We start from the raw sequence: 20,283 nt of genomic DNA, 5'->3' as shown, positions 1-20,283 counted from the left end.
TACAGCGTTTTCTTTAGCCAAGTCAGGGGATGGATACATGTACATTTCTAAGTCACTGAATATGTCTTAGACACAATTTTCTTACATTTTTAAGAAATACAAACAGTATGGTGCTGTGTGGTAAATCTGTCTGGAGGAGGTCCTACAAGATGGAGATGACTGAGGAAAACCACCAAGACCCAGAAAACTCTTAAGAAGTTACAGATGCCTGTGGCTGTGATTGCAGAAATTCCGCAGCGTAATTTTTAACTGTTGCATCACCAGTTATACAGCTTCAGGGTGGACTGGCACAGACGAATTTCTTAAAAACGTGAAATTTCAGCTAGTTTGCCAGACGGTACATGAGAGATGCAAGACTAGATTTAATGTTTTGTTGTATGAAAATCCTTCTCTGCTCCACTTCACCATGAGGCAGAGTTGTGGTGCAAAAAAGTTGCACAATTCATTCACAAAAGTTGCACTATTCATAGTTTCTCCAATCACAGCCACAGAGGGCTATCATTTTTTCACAGTTCTCTTGGGCATCTTGGTGGCTTCCCTCACTAGTATCCTTCTTGCACGGTCATTCATTTTTTTAAAGAACTGCCTTCTTCAGACAAATTTTCCACACAGCACCATACTGTTTGTGTTTCTTAAGGATTGATGGAAATGACATCTAAGACATACTCAGTGACTTGGAAATGTTCATGTATCCATCCCCTGACTTTTCTAAAGAAAACTGGCTTTAAAAGTGATTTTCTGCAAATTCACCAAAGGGTGCTCATAACTGTGTCCAGCATACATTTTGTGTCAGGATTTTTTGTTTCACTTTATGAAAGTATTTTGCTTTAATCTTGTTGCCAAATAACTTGATTTAAAAAAAAAAAGATAGATAGATAGATAGATAGATAGATAGATAGATAGATAGATAGATAGATAGATAGATAGATAGATAGATAGATAGATAGATAGATAGATAGATAGATAGATAGATAGATAGATAGATAGATAGATAGATAATGCTTTGTTTGCATTTATTTCTGACCATATTTTAAAAGGTGTACATAAAATATAGGGGTACCAGGAATTCTGACCACAACTGTAATTTCCTTTCTTTATAGTTAGACACACAATCATATATAACATGATCTTTGTTTTTCTAATGGAGGCTAATAAAGATTGCTAATTTTAATGCTTTGAGATGTTCTTCGGCAGACTTTCCAATTTGTTTAATTAATGATTCACAGAGAAAATGTCAGGGAGCTTATAAAGGCAAAGTAATTAATATGAGCACAAACATCCACCCGCTGTCCCACTAAACCAGGAATGAGCAAATGGGCAGCACGGTGGCTTAGTGGTTAGCACTGTTGCCTCACAGCAAGAAGGTCATGGGTTTGATTCCCACCTTTCTGTGTGGAGTTTGCATGTTCTCTCCGTGTTTGTGTGGGTTTCCTCCCACATTTAAAGACATGCAGGTTAGGTGAATTGGAAACTTTATCATTGTCCAGGTCTCCCTTGTAAAAGAGATCTCGATCTCAATGGGACTAACCTGGTTAAATAAATCAAGTCAAAATCAATTTTATTTATATAGCGGCAAATCACAACAAACAGTTGCCCCAAGGCGCTTCATATTGTAAGGCAAAAGCCATACAATAATTAAAGAAAAACCCCAACGGTCAAAACGACCCCCTGTGAGCAAGCACTTGGCAACAAAAATGTGCAGCGTAACAGCGGTTTACGCCAGCTCAGGGGGAAAAAAAAAAAAAAAACATTAAAGGAATAGCATTTTTCACATCAGGAATATAATCATGTTTCTGTGAAATGAAACACTTCTAAACTGTACCTGTCACCACTTTATTTTTAAGGAGACAAATTGGTAAGGTGGCTTTAAATTCTTTTTAAAATGCCACAAAGTGATTTTAAACCGGGATACATAAGAGCAAAAAAGAAAGAAAGCAGAAGGTATATAAAGGACAAAGAATTGACCACAGGTTAAATAAAAAAAACACACAAAAAAAAAAAATCACAGTACACCATAGTTTTAAAGAATGATGACCTACTAGACATTATGAAACTTAGGTGCTCAAAAAACAAAGACACAATGATGACCAGTTGGCAACCTTAACACACTCACTCCAGTTACCAAACATACACAACAACAAAGTGACTAAATAACTGTGCAGTTCAACAAATTATAATAAAATTAGAACAAGCAGAATCTCAACTTAATTACTGTTTATGTTTTCTGTTGTCCGTGCCTGTCGTTGGGAGCGTCCGTACACTACACTTGTGCGTTCGTGTTGAAGGCAGCAACACAACTTAAGTTTTCACAAATCTTTTTAGTCAAGTTCAACTTTTTTGTCTCGTAACATAAATGCTGTTGCATTCTGATCATATTTGAAATAACTAGTGACCAAACGCTAATTGGCTAAGAACATTAATACCATATTAATAAATAATAATAATAAAAAAAAAACATGCACAGAATCCTGCTGTTATTCTAGTTACACCACAGTCACTTTAGTGAATATTTTCTAGCTATTCGTAACCTGAGTGTATTCAAGTACTGTGGATGTCATAAATATGTGCAGTACTGTTGGAGAAGGAAGTAAAGCCATTTTTGACTTCGTAACAAAGAAAAGTGTCAGCTTCAAAGTTAAACACCAAGATGTCGGTAGATCAGGCTTCTCAATATAAATGTTTCTAAAATTATCTTCCCTAGACTCAAACTGAAAGTAAATCTGTACATAAATTAATTACAAATATAAAAATCTAGATGATGGGTTGCATAAGTAATAGCCCCTTTGGTATAATACTTGTAAATAACCAGTGTAATTTCCAGTTTTCCTCAGACAAGTCAGAGAATGGATACATGAACATTTCCAAGTTACTGAATATGTCTTGAACTTTATTTACATCAGTTTTGCAGAAATACAAACAGTATGGCACTCTATGGTAAATCTGTGTGGAGCAGACAGTTCTCAAAAACTGAGTGACTGTGCAAGAAGGAGAACAGTGAGGAAAGCCACCAAGACACCCAGACAACCCAGAAAAAGTTACAGGCTTCTGTGGCTGTGATTGGAGAAATTGTACATAGTGCAAGTTTTGTACTTTGTATCCCCAGTTTCACAGCTTCATAATGAAGGGGTATAGAGGGTTTTACTAAAAAGAAGACCTGAAAGTTCAGCTACAATCTGCCAGAAGGTACATCTGAGATGCAAGTCTAGATTTAATGTTTTGGTGAAAGAAATCCCTCCTCTGTACCACTTCATCATGAACCTGTAAAACCGGTGATACAAAATGCAAAACATGCACCATGTACAATTTCTCCAATCACAGCCACAGAGCCTGAAACTTCTTCTGGGTTGTCTGGGTGTCTTGGTGGCTTTCCTCACTCTTCTTCTTGCAGAGTCACTCACTTTTTGACAACGGTCTACTCCACACAGATTTACCATAGAGTGCCATACTGTTCGTATTTCTTCATAACTGATGTAAATAAAGTTCAAGACATTCAGTGTCTTGGAAATGTTCATGTATCCATCCCCTGACTTGTCTGAAGAAAACTGGCAATTAAACTGATTATTTACAGGTATTATACCAAAGGGGCTGATTACTTATGCAACCCATCACCTTGGCTTTTATAGTTTTAATTAATTTACATCAAGTTGTAGAGATTTACTTTCAGTTTGAGTCTAAGGAAGACCATTTTATAAATTTTTATATTGAGAAGCCTGATCTACGTTTTGTATTTGAAATGTCATAAACAAATTAAAATGCATGAAATATCAAGGGGCTGAATACTTTTGCAAGCCACTGTGTGTGTGTGTGTGTATATATATATATATATATATATATATATATATATATATATATATATATATATATATATATATATATATATATATATATATATATATATATATATATATGTGTGTGTGTGTATGTGTACATACACACACACACACACACACACACCGGCCACTTTATTAGGTACACCTGTTCAAATGCTTGTTAACACAAATAGCTAATCAACCAATCACATGGTAGCAAGTCAGAATGGGGGACAAATGGGATTTAAGTGATTTTGAATGTAGCATGGTTGATGGTGCCAGACTGAATGGTCTGAGTATTTCAGAAACTGCTGATTTACTGGGGTTTACACGTACAACTGTCTCTAGGATTTACAGAGAATGGTCCAAAAATAAAAGAGAAGATATCCAGTAAGCAGCAGTTGTGTGCACAAAAATGCCTTTCTGAGGTCAGAGGAAAATGGGCAGACTGACTGAACGGGCGACTGTGTGATGCTATCATGTCAATATGGACCAACATCTGAGGAACGTTTACAGCACCTTGTTGAATTTACACCATGAAAAACTGAGGTAATTCTGAAGGCAAAAGGGGCTCCAACTCAGTACTGGCAAGGTGTACCTAATAAAGTGGCGGTGAGGATTAAAAGCAGTATTATTGGCTGATGCAAGACAGTACCTTAAATTTCTACAATTCCAAGTACAAAGAAGAACTGCTTTCCAGCATACTGACTTGACAGCTGAATCTCATTAGGACCGATTATTGGACACAAGTCATGAGATGACAATATCCAGGTAGTAGGTGCCCTTCAGAGATATTTCATCTCAACTTTCTGCCTACAATTCTGTTTACCTAGAACCCAGAGGAGCTCTTTTTAACCAACAGCTGAATGGGTATTAAACAATTCCTCTTTGGGATCCAGCTTTGCTTGCCTGCCCCCTGAATGTGTGGTAGTTAAAGTACATCTTTAAAAATATGATGAGGGAACGCAATCAAAAGCACCACATTATCTGTCCCAGTTCGTTTAAATGCGAGCTGTATGTGACTTGTGGATTGTACATGGTTAGGAGGTAGCCAGATTCACTGTGTTCAGGTACTACGTTTTGTTAGAATTCTGTGATTTGCAAAATCACCAACGGTGCATCTGAAAAGTATTCACAACACTTCACTTTTTCCACATTTTGTTGTTATAGCCCTTTTGTTGCCTATAGCCCTACTCCACAATGGATGACAACTTTTTTCCTCAAAATTCCACACACAATACCCCAAAATAACAATGTGAAAAAAGTTTTTGTTGTTGTTGACATTTGCAAATGTATTAATAAAAAAAAAAAAAAAAAATCACGTGTACATAAGCACACTCTTAGCCATGAAGCTCAAGATTCAAATCAAATCAATTTTATTTATACAGCGCCAAATCACAACAAACAGTTGCCCCAAGGCGCTTTATATTGTAAGGCAAGGCCATACAATAATTACGGAAAAACCACAACGGTCAAAACGACCCCCTGTGAGCAAGCACTTGGCAACAGGGGGAAGGAAAAACTCCCTTTTAACAGGAAGAAACCTCCAGCAGAACCAGGCTCAGGGAGGGGCAGTCTTCTGCTGGGACTGGTTGGGGCTGATGGGAGAGAATCAGGAAAAAGACATGCTGTGGAAGACAGCAGAGATCAATCACTAATGATTAAATGCAGAGTGGTGCATACAGAGCAAAAAGAGAAAGAAACACTCAGTGTATCATGGGAACCCCCCAGCAGTCTAAGTCTATAGCAGCATAACTAAGGGATGGTTCAGGGTCACCTGATCCAGCCCTAACTATAAGATTCAGCAATAAGGAAAGTTTTAAGCCTAATCTTAAAAGTAGAGAGGTTGTCTGTCTCCCTGATCTGAACTGGGAGCTGGTTCCAGAGGAGAGGAGCCTGAAAGCTGAAGGCTCTGCCTCCCATTCTACTTTTACAAACCCTAGGAACTACAAGTAAGCCTGCAGTTTGAGAGCGAAGTGCTCTATTGGGGTGATATGGTACTAAGAGATCCCTAAGATAAGATGGGACCTGATTATTCAAAACCTTATAAGTAAGAAGAAGAATTTTAAATTCTATTCTAGAATTAACAGGAAGCCAATGAAGAGAGGCCAATATGGGTGAGATATGCTCTCTCCTTCTAGTCCCTGTCAGTACTCTAGCTGCAGCATTTTGAATTAACTGAAGGCTTTTCAGGGAACTTTTAGGACAACCTGATAATAATGAATTACAATAGTCCAGCCTAGAGGATATAAATGCATGAATTAGTTTTTCAGCATCACTCTGAGACAAGACCTTTCTAATTTTAGAGATATTGCGTAAATGCAAAAAAGCAGTCCTACATATTTGTTTAATATGCGCATTGAATGACATATCCTGATCAAAAATGGCTCCAAGATTTCTCACAATATTACTAGAGGTCAGGGTAATGCCATCCAGAGTAAGGATCTGGTTAGACACCATGTTTCTAAGATTTGTGGGGCCAAGTACAATAACTTCAGTTTTAACTGAGTTTAAAAGCAGGAAATTAGAGGTCATCCATGTCTTTATGTCTGTAAGACATTCCTGCAGTTTAACTATTTGGTGTGTGTCCTCTGGCTTCATGGATAGATAAAGCTGGGTATCATCTGCGTAACAATGAAAATTTAAGCAATGCCGTCTAACAATACTGCCTAAGGGAAACATGTATAAAGTGAATAAAATTGGTCCTAGCACAGAACCTTGTGGAACTCCATAATTAACTTTAGTCTGTGAAGAAGATTCCCCATTTACATGAACAAACTGTAATCTATTAGATAAATATGATTCAAACCACCGCAGCGCAGTGCCTTTAATACCTATGGCATGCTCTAATCTCTGTAATAAAATTTTATGGTCAACAGTATCAAAAGCAGCACTGAGGTCTAACAGAACAAGCACAGAGATGAGTCCACTGTCTGAGGCCATAAGAAGATCATTTGTAACCTTCATTAATGCTGTTTCTGTACTATGATGAATTCTAAACCCTGACTGAAACTCTTCAAATAGACCATTCCTCTGCAGATGATCAGTTAGCTGTTTTACAACTACCCTTTCAAGAATTTTTGAGAGAAAAGGAAGGTTGGAGATTGGCCTATAATTAGCTAAGATAGCTGGGTCAAGTGATGGCTTTTTAAGTAATGGTTTAATTACTGCCACCTTAAAAACCTGTGGTACACAGCCAACTAATAAAGATAGATTGATCATATTTAAGATCGAAGCATTAATTAATGGTAGGGCTTCCTTGAGCAGCCTGGTAGGAATGGGGACTAATAGACATGTTGATGGTTTGGAGGAGGTAACTAATGAAAATAACTCAGAACAATCGGAGAGAAAGAGTCTAACCAAATACCAGCATCACTGAAAGCAGCCAAAGATAACGATACGTCTTTGGGATGGTTATGAGTAATTTTTTCTCTAATACTTAAAATTTTATTAGCAAAGAAAGTCATGAAGTCATTACTAGTTAAAGTTAAAGGAATACTCGGCTCAATAGAGCTATGACTCTTTGTCTGCTTTAAGCTGCGAGTTTGTGAGTTATACCATGGAGTCAGGCACTTCTGATTTAAAGCTCTCTTTTTCAGAGGAGCTACAGCATCCAAAGTTGTCTTCAATGAGGATGTAAAACTATTGACTAGATACTCTATCTCACTTACAGAGTTTAGGTAGCTACTCTGCACTGTGTTGGTATATGGCATTAGAGAACATAAAGAAGGAATCATATCCTTAAACCTAGTTACAGCGCTTTCTGAAAGACTTCTAGTGTAATGAAACTTATTCCCCACTGCTGGGTAGTCCATCAGAGTACAACCCCTGGCAAAAATTATGGAATCACCGGCCTCGGAGGATGTTCATTCAGTTGTTTAATTTTGTAGAAAAAAAGCAGATCACAGACATGACACAAAACTAAAGTCATTTCAAATGGCAACTTTCTGGCTTTAAGAAACACTATAAGAAATCAAGAAAAAAAGATTGTGGCAGTCAGTAACGGTTACTTTTTTAGACCAAGCAGAGGAAAAAAAAATATGGAATCACTCAATTCTGAGGAAAAAATTATGGAATCACCCTGTAAATTTTCATCCCCAAAACTAACACCTGCATCATATCAGATCTGCTCGTTAGTCTGCATCTAAAAAGGAGTGAACACACCTTGGAGAGCTGTTGCACCAAGTGGACTGACATGAATCATGGCTCCAACACGAGAGATGTCAATTGAAACAAAGGAGAGGATTATCAAACTCTTAAAAGAGAGTAAATCATCACACAATGTTGCAAAAGATGATGGTTGTTCACAGTCAGCTGTGTCTAAACTCTGGACCAAAAACAAACAACATGGGAAGGTTGTTAAAGGCAAACATACTGGTAGACCAAGGAAGACATCAAAGCGTCAAGACAGAAAACTTAAAGCAATATGTCTCAAAAATCTAAAAATGTACAACAAAACAAATGAGGAACGAATGGGAGGAAACTGGAGTCAACGTCTGTGACTGAACTGTAAGAAACCGCCTAAAGGAAATGGGATTTACATACAGAAAAGCTAAACGAAAGGCATCATTAACACCTAAACAGAAAAAAACAAGGTTACAATGGGCTAAGGAAAAGCAATTGTGGACTGCGGATGACTGGATGAAAGTCATATTCAGTGATAAATCTCAAATCTGCATTGGGCAAGGTGATGATGCTGGAACTTTTGTTTGGTGCCTTTCCAATGAGATTTATAAAGATGACTGCCTGAAGAGAACATGTAAATTTCCACAGTCATTGATGATATGGGGCTGCATGTCAGGTAAAGGCACTGGGGAGATGGCTGTCATTACATCATCAATAAATGCACAAGTTTATGTTGATATTTTGGACAATTGAAAGGATGTTTGGGGATGATGAAATCATTTTTCAAGATGATAATGCATCTTGCCATAGAGCAAAAACTGCAAAAACATTCCTTGCAAAAAGACACATAGGGTCAATGTCATGGCATAGGGTCAATGTCAATGAGCAGATCTGATATGATGCAGGTGTTAATTTGGGGGATGAAAATTTACAGGGTGATTCCATAATTTTTTCCTCAGAATTGAGTGATTCCATATTTTTTCCTCTGCTTGGTCTAAAAAAGTAACCGTTACTGACTGCCACAATCTTTTTTTTCTTGATTTCTTATAGTGTTTCTTAAAGCCAGAAAGTTGCCATTTGAAATGACTTTAGTTTTGTGTCATGTCTGTGATCTGCTTTTTTTCTACAAAATTAAACAACTGAATGAACATCCTCTGAGGCCAGTGATTCCATAATTTTTGCCAGGGGTTGTAAATGTAAATGTTATTAAGAAATGATCAGACAGAAGGGAGTTTTCAGGGAATACTGTTAAGTCTTCAATTTCCATACCATAAGTCAGAACAAGATCTAAGATATGATTAAAGTGGTGGGTGGACTCATTTACATTTTGTAAATGACATTACATTACATACATTACATCAAAAGATTGAGCTCCGGTGCATCCTGTTTCCACTGACCATCCTTGAGATGTTTCTACAGCTTAACTGAAGTCCACCTGGGGTAAATTCAGTTGACTGAACATGATTTGGAAAGGCGCACACCTGTGTACAAGGTCCCACAGTTGACAGTACCTTCCAGAAGGACAACCAACTCTGCAGCAAACCACCAATCAGGCCAATGACATGGTAGAGTGGCCAGATGGAAGCCACTCCTTAGTCAAAGGCACATGGCAGCCTGCCTGGAGCTTGTCAAAAGGCACCTGAAGGACTCTCAGACCATGAGAAACAAAATTCTGTGGTCTGATGAGACAAAGATTGAACTCTTTGGTGTGAATACCAGGCATCATGTTTGGAGGAAAACCAGACACCATCCCTACAGTAAAGTATGGTGGTGGCAGCATCATGCTGTGGGATTTTTAGCGGCAGGAACTGGGAGACTAGTCAAGATTGAGGGAAAGATGAATGCAGCAATGTACAGAGACATCCTGGATGAAAACCTGCTCCAGAGCGCTCTTGACTTCAGACTGAATTGATGATTCATCTTTCAGCAGGACAATGACCCTAAGCACACAGCCAAAATATCAAAGGCGTGGCTTCAGGACAACTCTGTGAATGTCCTTGAGTGTCCCAGCCAGAGCCCAGACCTGAATCCGATTGAACATCTCTGGAGAGATCTGAAAATGGGTATGGACCGACGCTCCCTATCCAACCTGATGGAGCTTGAGAGGTGCTGCAAAGAGTAATGGGCAAAACTGCCCAAAGATAGGTGCACCAAGCTTGTGACACCATATTCAAAAAGACTTGAGGCTGTAATTGCTGCCAAAGGTGCATCAACAAAGTATTGAGCAAAGGGTGGGAAAACTTACGTACACGTGATTTCTTTGTTGTTGTTTTTTAAATAAATTTGTAAAAACACTTTTTCATGATGGCATTATGGGGTGATGTGAGTAGAATTTTGACGGGAATTTATTTTTTTTTTTTTTACTCCATTATGTATTAAGGCTGTAACATAACAAAATGTGGAAAAAGTTTAGTGCTGTGAATACTTTCCAGATAGCTGATCCCAAAATGGATGATTCTATTTTCCAGAAACCCCCATCCCGGCCATCTTGGATGTGTAAAAAGGCAGCAATGTTGGCTTCTTGGTAAGATAAAATCTTGATTCCAGTGGCTAAATACACATTGTCAGGGCCAAAGAATCCAATGATGCTGATTACAAAAAATGTAGATGTAGTCATCCAAGAATCCAAAACAGTCATCCATAAATGTGATTTTTGTCCACATGTACATTTTCATAATTAGCACTACCGGCTTAACTGGCCCCGAACATGTGTATTTAGTGACTGGATTCAAGATCCTAGGTTGTATAGAAGCTGCAGTATTGAAAAAAAATTACCATTTTAAGTGACAATTTTTACAAATCCAAGACGGCTACTGTGGTGGCTTCTGGAAAAATTAATTAATCCATTTTCTTGTTGACTACTGAATGTACTCTCCGAAAATGTATAGTTTTACTAATCTCCACAAAATCCCAACGAAACTCCATAAGGAACCTGACTAAGGGGTGTGCAGTGGCTGCAGAGACCGCTCACCTCACAGGCTGACAGCCGAAAATGATGTGAAAATAAACAAAAACAGTAATCATACATGAGATGTGAGGCATCAGAACACAATGAGCAGAAGATTGCACCAAAAATGTATTTCTGACCACAAGAGGGCATTAAGGCACTAAAGGTGGGGGGAAAAAAATCTCACATCCCTACTGTTCTAACATTAAACAAAATTAACAAAATTTTACAAGCATTTAAAGATCAAAAATAAAAAATGGTTCCCACCACTCTGACCATCTGAACAACAAAGTCTGAGCTGAGGTCCACATGTATCTCTGTCACAACATGCGCGTGTGCTGATTGCCTGAGATCATTACATCTCAATAAATTTACACTTGGCATTAATTTGGTAACCGAGTTGCAGCAGTTGTGATATTTTAATCCAAATCTCATTCACTGCTCCCTCCCCACCCGATCCGTGACACTTATTTGAACTAAGTGGGTATAGAAAATGGATAGATGGAAAATAACACTGCTTCAACAGCAATGACACAATCTGATAGAACGTTCCAAACGGGTGCAGATACTGCTCTCAATGAACAGACTGCTGTTTGCTCAATGTGACAATCTGGAGTGTCTCGGTCACCTATCCCGAAAAAAAAATCATTTTCTCCTGCTGATTTATTTTTCAACACAGACTGCAAAATATTAGCACCTTTCAGACACTGGTGTGAACATTTATACTTATAATATTCAATTGCAAGGTACAATCATTCTCATAAAGTTTGAAATATTCCAAATAGACCTGAGCCCAATTCGGACAGGATTAGATTTATATGGAGAGGTGAGACAAAGTAATTATTACCAGAGTTTCTCAGTGATTTTTGCCTATTTAGAATTGACCATTTCAGTCATTTTTAATGAATGCACATTCCTGTGTAGGTGAAAATACTGTCACAGAGTGTATTAATCCCACATGTCAGTAATATCCTGTGGAAAATAAGTTTTCTGCCATTGTATATAAGTGCTTAAGGATGCACTGGGACAAAAATGAAGAAGAATGTGGGTGAGGCCTATTTATTGAGTAACCACTCCTGTCTCTGTCATTTATAACAAGCTTTCTAATCGCATGTGAATCTACCTCCTCTAGTAAAATGACATTACTCCACCTCCCCTCCACATATCACATAAATAACATCCAAATAGGGCTTTAGACAGAAAAACAAAGTGCATACCTGATCAGTATCTGCCAGTACGCTGTGCTCCGATATCAGAATGGAGAGAGCAAAGGCCGGCTCAGCGCATCCCTAAAATCAGCTTTAGGAGTTTATTTTGTCAAAAATTATTCGCTATAGATTGAGATTGTCAGGTATTTGACATTTGTTGTTTTGCAACTTCTAAAATGCGTATCTGTTCCCGAACATAGCTGTACTGGCTTCATGTTGTTGCAGAAAACTGTCTTCCTGGTTTGGCATTTTGAGTCTGTTTTCCTCCTCTCATTTGCGTCTTGCTTTTAGATCACTTATGTAGTCTCTGACGGTGTTTTCAATGTTGGGAACACTGTAATTCTGCGCTGCATAGATTCCCGTGATTGTTCCCACAGCAACACCCACCAGTGCTGGCGAGCGCAGTCTAGCCACAATGTATCCGGCCAGAAAACCCTTCAGGAAAGGAGACGCCAGCAAACTGCCTCCCTGAATCCAGGAGAAGAACAGATTACAAAACAGTACTGGTTACCAAACCAGTTAATAATCCTTTATGCACATGGAATAAAACTTTGTTCAAGCAAAAATAAAGAAGCCAAGCTTGTTTTTTTTTTTGTTCTTTTTTTGGGGGGGGGCAAGGCTGCTGCTGCACATATTTAGAAAGTCTCGGGTGCAGTTACTTCTTCACGTGAATGTTTGTGGCTGTGTATGTGTCTTACTGGAGGAACACCAGCCTGGATCTCATCCTCCACACGCCTCTGGATGTCCTCCAGCTGGTCCTTTAACTCCACCAAGTCCTTCAGTGCACCCAGACTGTTCTATGCAAATTTATGCAAACACACCGCATTTGACCACAAGAAAACATTATGCAGAAGTTTGGACATTAACATCAAACAACTTCATCAGACATACAGTGCATCCGGAAAGTTCTGATAATCTGCTCTATATGATTTGCTCTATATGTATGTATGTATTTATTTATTTATTTATGTTCATTGTTAGTTGGTTTTATATTTTCTGTTGTGTTTTACTCAGGTTCTTTTTGTCTCTTTCTCTAAAATTGTATATAATCATTACATTAGTTATTATTACTATTATTGTTGTGCTTGCTATTATTATTAATATATGAACAAAAATAAATTTAAAAAAATATTACAATTTGTAATACATTTGACTCTTTTACGACAACAAATGCTTGACAGCTGCAACTGCTTAATGCTAAGTTTAACATTGAAAATGCCACAGACATGCTAACGTGTTAGCATCGGTCCCCTTTTTAAGTTCTAAAATACATCAACTGTTTCAGAAGACCATAACAGGTCGGTTTAACATAAAAAAGGTAAATAATACTCACAGCCATATGCTCTTTAGGGTTTTAGCGGGGGAAAGCGAAAGAAAAAAATTAATCAACGAAGCAATGATCGAAGCACTGCTTCAATCTGCGAATCACTGCATCGATTGGTTCAAGGTTCAAAGCAAAGCCGCGCTGCAGAAAAGTTGATTACAGACCTGCTGCAGGGTCTGTAATCAATGTAGAGAAATTATAATTTTCCTGACAAACACTCCCAAAAACAACAGCCACTCTGAAGGACCGATAAGGGAATTAAGTAAAAAGGTTATTGATGTTGATGGATCGAATCATTTCTTAACGATACCCAAAAGGAACCGGTTCTCGATACCCATCCCTAATCCTGACTAGTCTCCCAGTTCCTGCCGCTAAAAAACATCCCCACAGCATGATGCTGCCACCACCATGCTTCACTGCAGGGATGATGCCTGGTTCTTCCAAACAAGATGCCTGGTGTTCACAGACAATAGTTCAATCAGACCAGAGCATTTTGTTTCCCATGGTCTGAGAGTCCTTCGGGTGCCTTTGGGCAAACTCCAAGTAAGCTGCCGTGTGCCACCAATGTGACACCAATTTGTCACATTGTCACAATTGTGTGTGAAACCAATTTTAAAGAACCAACAGTACCTGTTACATTGTGGAATTTTAAAAGGCACTACATGGTCCAGGCCATTTATTTACAATGCTATCAATGTATTAAACAGGAAGTCACCCTTGGCTAGTCTTGTTCTTTTTTTTTTTCCTAAGATCTGTTTTAATCTGTTCCCCAAAGTAAATCTTTTAGGGATTCATCACTATTATTTACACTCTGAGCTACTGGAACATATTTCATGTGTATATGTGAGGCAAAATTTATTTTTAAAATAAAACATTCTCAGCTTCAGCCTTACAAATTAAATGATTCAGGATTGGGCAGCACGATGGCTTCGTGGTTAGCATTGATGCCTCACAGCAAGAACATCCTGGAATCGCTTCCCAACTGGTCCTTTCTGTGTTTTTGTGGGTTCTCCGGTTTCCCCCTCACTTCCAAAGACATGCAGGTTAGGTGAACTGGCATACTGACCATAGGTGTGCGCAAGAGTGCGAACGTGTTTGTCTATATGTCAGCCGTATGATAGACTGGCTGAGAGGCGCCTGTTTAGGCCTCTACTGGTGGTTGGCTCTCACTGCGGTATTGTATCACTTCCTGTTCCGGAGCACAGCGGTGTTTTTCTGTATCTGTTAGCTGTTTACTCTGCGCAGTTAGATTGATCTAGTTATCTAGATTACGATTTGTTTCCCAGTGTAATCTTTACGTGCCTTAACTAAAGCACTCCTTCTGCTGAATCACCTATAAATTATTTACACATTATTCACTTTGCGTGTTTTTAGGAATCCGCTAGCTTAGCGTAGCTACTAGCTCTTAGCCGATTTAGCATGGCGGCTTCTCCTGTCTCTCCCGCACTTTTCTGCTCTGGGTGTGAAATGTTTAGTTATTCCTCGGCCTCCTTTAGCAGTAACGGTACTTGTAATAAGTGTAGCTTATTCGTAGCTTTGGAGGCCAGGCTGGGCGAATTGGAGACTCGGCTCCGCACCGTGGAAAATTCTACAGTTAGCCAGGCCCCTGTAGTCGGTGCAGACCAAGGTAGCTTAGCCGCCGTTAGTTCCCCCCTGGCAGATCCCGAGCAGCCGGGAAAGCAGGCTGACTGGGTGACTGTGAGGAGGAAGCGTAGCCCTAAACAGAAGCCCCGTGTACACCGCCAACCCGTTCACATCTCTAACCGTTTTTCCCCACTCGGCGACACACCCGCCGAGGATCAAACTCTGGTTATTGGCGACTCTGTTTTGAGAAATGTGAAGTTAGCGACACCAGCAACCATAGTCAATTGTCTTCCGGGGGCCAGAGCAGGCGACATTGAAGGAAATTTGAAACTGCTGGCTAAGGCTAAGCGTAAATTTGGTAAGATTGTAATTCACGTCGGCAGTAATGACACCCGGTTACGCCAATCGGAGGTCACTAAAATTAACATTAAATCGGTGTGTAACTTTGCAAAAACAATGTCGGACTCTGTAGTTTTCTCTGGGCCCCTCCCCAATCGGACCGGGAGTGACATGTTTAGCCGCATGTTCTCCTTGAATTGCTGGCTGTCTGAGTGGTGTCCAAAAAATGAGGTGGGCTTCATAGATAATTGGCAAAGCTTCTGGGGAAAACCTGGTCTTGTTAGGAGAGACGGCATCCATCCCACTTTGGATGGAGCAGCTCTCATTTCTAGAAATCTGGCCAATTTTCTTAAATCCTCCAAACCGTGACTATCCAGGGTTGGGACCAGGAAGCAGAGTTGTAGTCTTACACACCTCTCTGCAGCTTCTCTCCCCCTGCCATCCCCTCATTACCCCATCCCCGTAGAGACGGTGCTTGCTCCCAGACTACCAATAACCAGCAAAAATCTATTTAATCATAAAAATTCAAAAAGAAAAAATAATATAGCACCTTCAACTGCACCACAGACTAAAACAGTTAAATGTGGTCTATTAAACATTAGGTCTCTCTCTTCTAAGTCCCTGTTGGTAAATGATATAATAATTGATCAACATATTGATTTATTCTGCCTAACAGAAACCTGGTTACAGCAGGATGAATATGTTAGTTTAAATGAGTCAACACCCCCGAGTCACACTAACTGTCAGAATGCTCGTAGCACGGGCCGGGGCGGAGGATTAGCAGCAATCTTCCATTCCAGCTTATTAATTAATCAAAAACCCAGACAGAGCTTTAATTCATTTGAAAGCTTGTCTCTTAGTCTTGTCCATCCAAATTGGAAGTCCCAAAAACCAGTTTTATTTGTTATTATCTATCGTCCACCTGGTCGTTACTGTGAGTTTCTCTGTGAATTTTCAGACCTTTTGTCTGACTTAGTGCTTAGCTCAGATAAGATAATTATAGTGGGCGATTTTAACATCCACACAGATGCTGAGAATGACAGCCTCAACACTGCATTTAATCTATTATTAGACTCTATTGGCTTTGCTCAAAAAGTAAATGAGTCCACCCACCACTTTAATCATATCTTAGATCTTGTTCTGACTTATGGTATGGAAATAGAAGACTTAACAGTATTCCCTGAAAACTCCCTTCTGTCTGATCATTTCTTAATAACATTTACATTTACTCTGATGGACTACCCAGCAGTAGGGAATAAGTTTCATTACACTAGAAGTCTTTCAGAAAGCGCTGTAACTAGGTTTAAGGATATGATTCCTTCTTTATGTTCTCTAATGCCATATAACAACACAGTGCAGAGTAGCTACCTAAACTCTGTAAGGGAGATAGAGTATCTCGTCAATAGTTTTACATCCTCATTGAAGACAACTTTGGATGCTGTAGCTCCTCTGAAAAAGAGAGCTTTAAATCAGAAGTGTCTGACTCCGTGGTATAACTCACAAACTCGTAGCTTAAAGCAGATAACCCGTAAGTTGGAGAGGAAATGGCGTCTCACTAATTTAGAAGATCTTCACTTAGCCTGGAAAAAGAGTCTGTTGCTCTATAAAAAAGCCCTCCGTAAAGCTAGGACATCTTTCTACTCATCACTAATTGAAGAAAATAAGAACAACCCCAGGTTTCTTTTCAGCACTGTAGCCAGGCTGACAAAGAGTCAGAGCTCTATTGAGCTGAGTATTCCATTAACTTTAACTAGTAATGACTTCATGACTTTCTTTGCTAACAAAATTTTAACTATTAGAGAAAAAATTACTCATAACCATCCCAAAGACGTATCGTTATCTTTGGCTGCTTTCAGTGATGCCGGTATTTGGTTAGACTCTTTCTCTCCGATTGTTCTGTCTGAGTTATTTTCATTAGTTACTTCATCCAAACCATCAACATGCTTATTAGACCCCATTCCTGCCAGGCTGCTCAAGGAAGTCCTACCATTATTTAATGCTTCGATCTTAAATATGATCAATCTATCTTTGTTAGTTGGCTATGTACCACAGGCTTTTAAGGTGGCAGTAATTAAACCATTACTTAAAAAGCCATCACTTGACCCAGCTATCTTAGCTAATTATAGGCCAATCTCCAACCTTCCTTTTCTCTCAAAAATTCTTGAAAGGGTAGTTGTAAAACAGCTAACTGATCATCTGCAGAGGAATGGTCTATTTGAACAGTTTCAGTCAGGTTTTAGAATTCATCATAGTACAGAAACAGCATTAGTGAAGGTTACAAATGATCTTCTTATGGCCTTGGACAGTGGACTCATCTCTGTGCTTGTTCTGTTAGACCTCAGTGCTGCTTTTGATACTGTTGACCATAAAATTTTATTACAGAGATTAGAGCATGCCATAGGTATTAAAGGCACTGCGCTGCGGTGGTTTGAATCATATTTGTCTAATAGATTACAATTTGTTCATGTAAATGGGGAATCTTCTTCACAGACTAAAGTTAATTATGGAGTTCCACAAGGTTCTGTGCTAGGACCAATTTTATTCACTTTATATATGCTTCCCTTAGGCAGTATTATTAGACGGTATTGCTTAAATTTTCATTGTTACGCAGATGATACCCAGCTTTATCTATCCATGAAGCCAGAGGACACACACCAATTAGCTAAACTGCAGGATTGTCTTACAGACATAAAGACATGGATGACCTCTAATTTCCTGCTTTTAAACTCAGATAAAACTGAAGTTATTGTACTTGGCCCCACAAATCTTAGAAACATGGTGTCTAACCAGATCCTTACTCTGGATGGCATTACCCTGACCTCTAGTAATACTGTGAGAAATCTTGGAGTCATTTTTGATCAGGATATGTCATTCAAAGCGCATATTAAACAAATATGTAGGACTGCTTTTTTGCATTTACGCAATATCTCTAAAATCAGAAAGGTCTTGTCTCAGAGTGATGCTGAAAAACTAATTCATGCATTTATTTCCTCTAGGCTGGACTATTGTAATTCATTATTATCAGGTTGTCCTAAAAGTTCCCTAAAAAGCCTTCAGTTAATTCAAAATGCTGCAGCTAGAGTACTGACGGGGACTAGAAGGAGAGAGCATATCTCACCTATATTGGCCTCTCTTCATTGGCTTCCTGTTAATTCTAGAATAGAATTTAAAATTCTTCTTCTTACTTATAAGGTTTTGAATAATCAGGTCCCATCTTATCTTAGGGACCTCGTAGTACCATATCACCCCAATAGAGCGCTTCGCTCTCAGACTGCAGGCTTACTTGTAGTTCCTAGGGTTTGTAAGAGTAGAATGGGAGGCAGAGCCTTCAGCTTTCAGGCTCCTCTCCTGTGGAACCAGCTCCCAATTCAGATCAGGGAGACAGACACCCTCTCTACTTTTAAGATTAGGCTTAAAACTTTCCTTTTTGCTAAAGCTTATAGTTAGGGCTGGATCAGGTGACCCTGAACCATCCCTTAGTTATGCTGCTATAGACGTAGACTGCTGGGGGGTTCCCATGATGCACTGTTTCTTTCTCTTTTTGCTCTGTATGCACCACTCTGCATTTAATCATTAGTGATCGATCTCTGCTCCCCTCCACAGCATGTCTTTTTCCTGGTTCTCTCCCTCAGCCCCAACCAGTCCCAGCAGAAGACTGCCCCTCCCTGAGCCTGGTTCTGCTGGAGGTTTCTTCCTGTTAAAAGGGAGTTTTTCCTTCCCACTGTAGCCAAGTGCTTGCTCACAGGGGGTCGTTTTGACCGTTGGGGTTTTACATAATTATTGTATGGCCTTGCCTTACAATATAAAGCGCCTTGGGGCAACTGTTTGTTGTGATTTGGCGCTATATAAAAAAAATTGATTGATTGATTGATTGATTGTCCAGGGTGTACCCTACCTCTCGCCTGATCACCAATGGGATAGCCTAAAGCTCCCCTGTGACCCATAACTGGAATAAGCAGGTATAGAAAATGAATGAGTAAGTGGTTTAGGTTTAAGATTAGAATAATCGTTTGGGTTTAATTTTGTGAAATAAATATATTTTGAAAAATTTTAACAACAATTCCGCTTCCAGACCATGGCGCTGCACTATTCAGAGAGCCTTGCAGTGCAGCACAATTCTGAAATGGGGCAAGTCCAATTCAGGAATTGTTCAGATTCATAAAATCAGACCATTTTAGCACTTTACTGGTGTCTTGCTAACAGTCTTCCCTTCCAGTTTCATAATCTTGTTTGTTTATTATAATGCACTTTGAATGACATCAATCTGGTTGAAGGCCACACGAAGCTTAACTGATTGACTGTTGTTTTATGTTTGTGGTAAACCACAAATAGACTCTGTATCAGAACAAATTAACTTAAACATCACACTTTAGGAAAAAAAGAAATATCTAAGTACTTTACTCATCACAGATCATTAAACTTAGGCTTACCGCACGTCACTAAAGTCATTCTTTTGGTTAGTTTATTTGACGTCTCCAGCTGTTGCTAACTAGCTAAAGTAATCCAAATAAGTCTTCCTACATTAAAACCGTATTCTAGCTGAGTAACTTCGTAAACAAAGGGACGACAACTGACTACCACTATAAAACAGTAAACAAGTGTCTTTATAACGATAATAAAAGGTTACATAACGAACTTAGATCATACCAACCTTGTCTTTAGCCATAATTTCTCCACATTCGTTTTTTCTTCTTCTGCTACCGCTGCTGACACAACTGCTTAGCTTCGTTTTGCAACATTGCCACCTTCTGCACAGGAGTATAAGGCAGAAAGGTTTTTAAGCTAAAAAAAAAATGTTTGATGAAAATTAACAGTAATAACAATAAGCAGCAGCTATAAACAGGTACATGAATATGTATTGTTATTAATACTACATTTACCAAAAAGATCCAGCCATCTGTTTTCTAAACCCACTTGCTGGAGCCTATCCGAGCCACCATCAGGCAA

At 39.0% G+C, this 20,283-nt stretch overlaps 1 protein-coding gene and 1 long non-coding RNA gene across 2 annotated transcripts; one reads left to right on the top strand and one right to left on the bottom strand.

Moving 5' to 3' along the window:
- The first annotated feature begins 1,623 nt into the window (after positions 1-1,623).
- Positions 1,624-9,899, top strand: LOC117523647. Its single transcript, XR_004564566.1, has 3 exons — positions 1,624-3,135; positions 3,651-3,663; positions 9,887-9,899. It is a non-coding gene; the product is annotated as an uncharacterized LOC117523647 (long non-coding RNA).
- A 1,184-nt stretch (positions 9,900-11,083) lies between these two features.
- Positions 11,084-20,048, bottom strand: LOC117523646 (SLC35A4 upstream open reading frame protein-like). Its single transcript, XM_034185219.1, has 3 exons — positions 19,988-20,048; positions 12,788-12,886; positions 11,084-12,557 (listed from the first exon to the last, which is right to left on the bottom strand). The coding sequence occupies exons 1-3, from the start codon at positions 20,000-20,002 to the stop codon at positions 12,360-12,362; spliced, it is 312 nt and encodes a 103-aa protein (XP_034041110.1). The 5' UTR covers positions 20,003-20,048; the 3' UTR covers positions 11,084-12,359.
- Between the last annotated feature and the right edge of the window lie 235 nt (positions 20,049-20,283).

The sequence above is a fragment of the Thalassophryne amazonica genome, chromosome 13, assembly GCF_902500255.1.
Source record: "Thalassophryne amazonica chromosome 13, fThaAma1.1, whole genome shotgun sequence".
Taxonomy (NCBI): Eukaryota; Metazoa; Chordata; class Actinopteri; order Batrachoidiformes; family Batrachoididae; genus Thalassophryne; species Thalassophryne amazonica.
This window is presented reverse-complemented; position numbering and strand designations above follow the sequence as displayed.

What these genes read in the sequence shown, in the direction of transcription:
- LOC117523646 (XM_034185219.1), bottom strand. An exon ending in TCCAGGCTGGTGTTCCTCCA is followed by an intron (nt 12,558 to 12,787) that starts GTAAGACACATA and finishes TCCTGGATTCAG; the next exon opens with GGAGGCAGTTTGCTGGCGTC.